Source organism: Onthophagus taurus, chromosome 8 (genome assembly GCF_036711975.1).
Source record: "Onthophagus taurus isolate NC chromosome 8, IU_Otau_3.0, whole genome shotgun sequence".
NCBI classification, from domain to species: Eukaryota; Metazoa; Arthropoda; class Insecta; order Coleoptera; family Scarabaeidae; genus Onthophagus; species Onthophagus taurus.
In genome coordinates this window covers 13,413,495-13,418,492 of record NC_091973.1, presented here as the reverse complement: position 1 = coordinate 13,418,492, position 4,998 = coordinate 13,413,495, and the positions used below count along the sequence as shown (strand labels likewise).

At 33.2% G+C, this 4,998-nt stretch overlaps 1 protein-coding gene across 1 annotated transcript; it reads left to right on the top strand.

Moving 5' to 3' along the window:
- Window positions 1-1,797: 1,797 nt before the first annotated feature.
- On the top strand, window positions 1,798-4,715 carry LOC139431208 (uncharacterized). The gene is made up of 5 exons (XM_071198845.1): window positions 1,798-2,605; window positions 2,747-3,077; window positions 3,243-3,484; window positions 3,592-3,800; window positions 4,386-4,715. The coding sequence occupies exons 1-5, from the start codon at window positions 1,798-1,800 to the stop codon at window positions 4,713-4,715; spliced, it is 1,920 nt and encodes a 639-aa protein (XP_071054946.1).
- The last annotated feature ends 283 nt before the right edge of the window (window positions 4,716-4,998 follow it).

The following is a 4,998-nucleotide window of genomic DNA, read 5'->3' as shown; positions in this document are numbered from 1 at the left end:
AGAATTATTGGAGATCATAGTAAACGTATACATCAGGTGTCAACAAAAATTGATATTAAAAACTCTACACTCTTACGCGACATTAAAAAAATTAACGCGGAAATCCTATTAAATGGTCAGCAAATTACAACTCTAACAAAATCATTCAACACTAATTTAAATGCATTTGATATACTCACAACAAATCTTCGAAATGGGATACAGGGTGTTGCAGATCGTCTACTTGATATGGAAAGCACTATAAATTCACGACTAGATATATTGGAGAAAAAAAAGTTGGACCTAATCCATGAGCGCAAGAATGCAGGTATCGAAAGCGAAACAAACTATAGTTGAAGAACTTCATCGTCCCGCTAGACGTTTATTTCCTAGACGAAGAACTATACTGAAGGGGATCGATGATTTATGGCAAGCTGATCTTATTGAAATGATTGAATTTAGTAAAATCAATGTTGGACATAAATACATCTTAGTGGTTATCGATTGTTTTTCAAAGTATCTCTGGATGCGTCCGTTAAAAAATAAATCTTCAACGGATGTAATACACGCGTTACGTTCAATTCTCTGTGAAGGTCGTGTACCTAAAAATCTACAAACAGATCAGGGAAAGGAATTTTATAATACACAATTCAAAAATTTGATGATGGAATTTAAAATTAATCATTATTCAACGTATAGCGTAATGAAGGCTGCAATAGCTGAACGGGTAATTAGAACCAGAAAACAAAAATTGTATAAAATGTTTAGTCTTTACGGAAATCATAAATGGTTACACTTATTGGATGCTATTACAACTCAATATAACAATTCAAAGCATTCAACCACGAAAATGAAACCATCTCAAATAAATTAGAAATCTGTCGAAAATAAACTTCTCGATACGGTGTACAATCGTATTAAAATTGCCGGTAAGGGAAACTTTAATGTTGGAGATGTAGTTCGCATTAGCAAGCATAAGCATGTCTTCGATAAGGGATATTTACCCAACTGGACCACTGAGTTATTTAAAATAGTTAAAACACAAATTACGAATCCAATTTCTTATTTATTAGAAGATATGAATGGACAACCTATTAAAGGAGCTTTTTATGAATTCGAACTTCAAAGATCCAAACAACCTGATGTGTATCTTGTTGAAAAAGTGTTAAAGAGAAGAAAGAATCAAGTGTTCGTTAAGTGGTTAGGATTCGATTCATCCCATAACAGTTTTATACCGAAAGACAATATCGTTTAGGTTTAAATGACTTTCGCATACTAATAACGTTAAGAACGAGTGTTCTTTATGCGATAAATCTTTTTCGAGATTCGACAATTTTCAAAGACATAAAAGATTAGTGCATGGTTTAGAAGTTGGTCCTCAGCGTCAAGCGCCACCTCCAGCAATGGCAAATTATTCGAACGCGAAACCCATCGATGTACCACCATCTACATCATCGGCGGTGAGGTCAATTTTGCAACCTTCTAAACGTCTTCCTCAGCCGTTATCGGGTGATAATGGTTTAGAAGTTGGTCCTTTCCGATGGTTGTTTAACACGCTTTTCCACACGAAAGTTGTTAAACGATCATCAACTGCATGATTGTAATCATATTAAAACCATTTTGCCATCGAAAAATGTGCGCTCAAGGCCAAACTTTCTAGGTTCGTATACACCTGAAAATATTTTACAATTTAATAATTATAAAAATACTCAAAACGTTCCCTTTGTTATATATGCGGATTTTGAATCGATTTTAAAGCCGGTAGAGTTTTGCGAACCTAGTACTTCAACATCTTTCACCGAAGCGGTAGATATACACATGCCGTATAGCTTTGCTTATTATATCGTTTCAACATCCGATGTTAAATATTATAAATTCGAAACGTATACGGGCCTCGATTGTGGTAAAGTTTTTGTTTCAAAATTAATCGAGGACGTTAAATTTATTTACAACGAATATTTAAAATGTATTAAACCAATGCTACCTCTAACCGCTGAAGAGGAATTGAAATTTAATTCGGCTTCGTTATGCCATATTTGTAAGTCACCGTTTGATGGTTTTAATCAGAATAAGGTTCACGACCATTGTCACATTACCGGCAGATTTAGAGGTGCCGCACATTCAACGTGTAACCTTAATTTCAAACTCCCTAATTTCATTCCGATATTTCTTCACAATTTTAGCGGCTATGATTCACACTTATTCGTAAAGGAATTAGCTGATATCGATTCGGAGGGTGGTATCGATGTTTTACCCAACAATAAGGAAAAATACATTAGCTTTAGTAAAAACGTTTTAGTTGATCGCGTTAAAAAGCAGCACAGAGATGATTTTGAAAACGTCTACATGAAAATGCGCTTTGTAGATTCATTTAGGTTCATGGCATCCTCTCTCGATTCGCTCGCCAGCAATCTTGTGGAGGATGACTTTATCCACGTTAAAAAAATTTTCATACGTCACGAACAGTTTAAATTGTTAACAAGAAAGGGTATTTTTCCTTATCAGTATATTGATTCTATTGATAGATTGGGTGAAACATCATTACCATCTAAAGATGCTTTTATGAATAAGCTGAGCTTCGATGGTATAAGTGAAGATGAATACAATCATGCGCAAACCGTTTGGCGTACATTCGGGTGTCAAAATTTACTTGAGTATTCTGATCTATATCTAAAGACCGATGTACTTTTACTTGCAGACATCTTTGAAAAGTTTCGAGAGGTTTGTTTTAGTACTTAAGGGTTAGACCCTGCTCATTATTATACAGCGCCAGGTTTATCTTGGGATGCTATGCTTAAGTTCACGCAGATCAAACTCGAACTTTTAACAGATATAGATCAGGTACATTTCATTAAAAAGGAAATTCGCGGGGGCATCTCGTTTTGCGGTCATCGTCACGCTAAGGGAAATAATAAATATATGACCGATGGTACTTTCAACACCGATTTACCTTCAAATTATTTAATGTATTGGGATGCAAATAACCTCTATGGATGGGCAATGTCTCAATATATGCCCGTTAATGGGTTTGTTTGGTTGGATGCGGCCCAAATTGGAAGTTTCGAATTTAGAAACGTATCCGATACCTCAGATTACGGGTATATATTGGACGTTGATATTGAATAGCCGCGCGAATTGCACGATTTACATAACGACCTACCATTTCTAGCCGAAAATATATGCCCGCCAAACTCTAAAAGCGTGAGCGATAAAAGACTTATTCCAAATTTATTTAATAAGAAAAATTATGTAATTCATTATAGAAATTTAAAGCATGCCGTCGCTCACGGTCTTATAGTTAGAAAAATTAATCGTATTTTATCTTTTAAACAATCAGCTTCGCTTAAACCTTACATCGACGTTAACACACATTTACGCCAAACTGCCAAAAATAGTTTTGAAAAGGATTTTTTTAAATTAATGAACAATGCGGTTTTCGGTAAAACTATGGAAAATGTAGATAAAAGGGTCGATGTGAGGTTAGTGACAAGTTGGGAAGATATATGTAAGAGAACGGGTAGACCAAAATTAGGGGCACGTAGTCTAATTGCTAAATTAAATTTTAAGAATATAAAAATTTTTATGTGGTTTACGATAAACCCTTATATGTAGGTTTTGCAGTTTTGGAAATTTCTAAATTACTCATGTACCAATTTTATTATGATTTTTTGAAACCTAAATTTGGCTCTGAAATTCAATTGTGCTACATGGATACCGACAGCTTCACTGTGTCCATTACCACAGATGATGTGTATGCATTCGTAAAAGATAATTTAGAACGCTTCGATACGTCAAATTATCTTCCGGATAATGAGAATCATGTCAGAATTTATTGGTTTACGTTCTAAATTGTACGCTAATAGGGTCTGTTCCGGCCGTATCACTAAAAAGGCTAAAGGTGTAAAGAAGGCTGTGGTTGAACGCAAAATTACCTTTGAACATTATTTGGAATGTTTAACGTCAAAAAGAGATATTTACATGAAACAATACTTGTTCAAAAGTCAAAAGCATAGCATATATACCATGCTACAAAATAAATTGGCTGTTTCATCACTTGATTCGAAACGTTATATTAATGATGATGGGGTGAGTACATTAGCGTGGGGTCACTATCGTATCAACACTCCATTATCATAAATAGTTTATATTTTTTGATTATATAATTGTAAAAAAAGGATTTCGATGGTTGAATTGCGAATCGCGTTTAAATGTAATTTTCTATTCCCTTTATGTTGTAAGTTCAATTCGGCCACTAAGGTATTTGTTAACATTACTCCATCGAAATCCTTTTTATTATTTAAATTTTTGATGTAAATCCATTTTAGTTGTAAATTAAATTCTGCTGTTATTTAGTTGACTTTTAAAAAATTATGTTTAATTGTAAATTTAAATCATATGTGTCTCAGTTACCTTTTAAAAATCGAAGTGTTCACATCGTCGTCATAATGTCTTGGACTGACTTTCGTCTTAAACTGAAGCAGTGTTTAAATACCGATTTCCCAGAAGAAATTACTCAGCTCGATTTGGTACTTGTAGATATACGAGACATCGATGGTGATAAAATAAATGATTCACAATTTGTACAATTTTGTGAATTTGAAAATAACATATGGAGGGTTTATCGCAAGGGTGATATTCTGTATGTTGGTAGTGATGAAGACTTTGAAGATCATCGAAAATTTAAAGACTTCCTAAAAGTTAATGGATACTTTCCTGATAATGAATCAGCTAAATGAATTATTGACGACCATATTACTGTTAATGATTTTGAATATATTAACGATTGTTATTACAATTATAACTATTGGCATGTGTATCGTAATGCCAATACTATATTTGTTAATTTTACCGATTGTTAAATTTTGTATATATTATTTAATTGTGTATAAACTTTCAAGATTTTATTTTAAAATGTTTCAATATATTTAAATTGGGTTAATTGGGAAAATTAAATTGTATTATTTAAACCTTTTCCTTCTTTTATTTAAATGTATTTTTTTTTCACGTAAGTACATCATT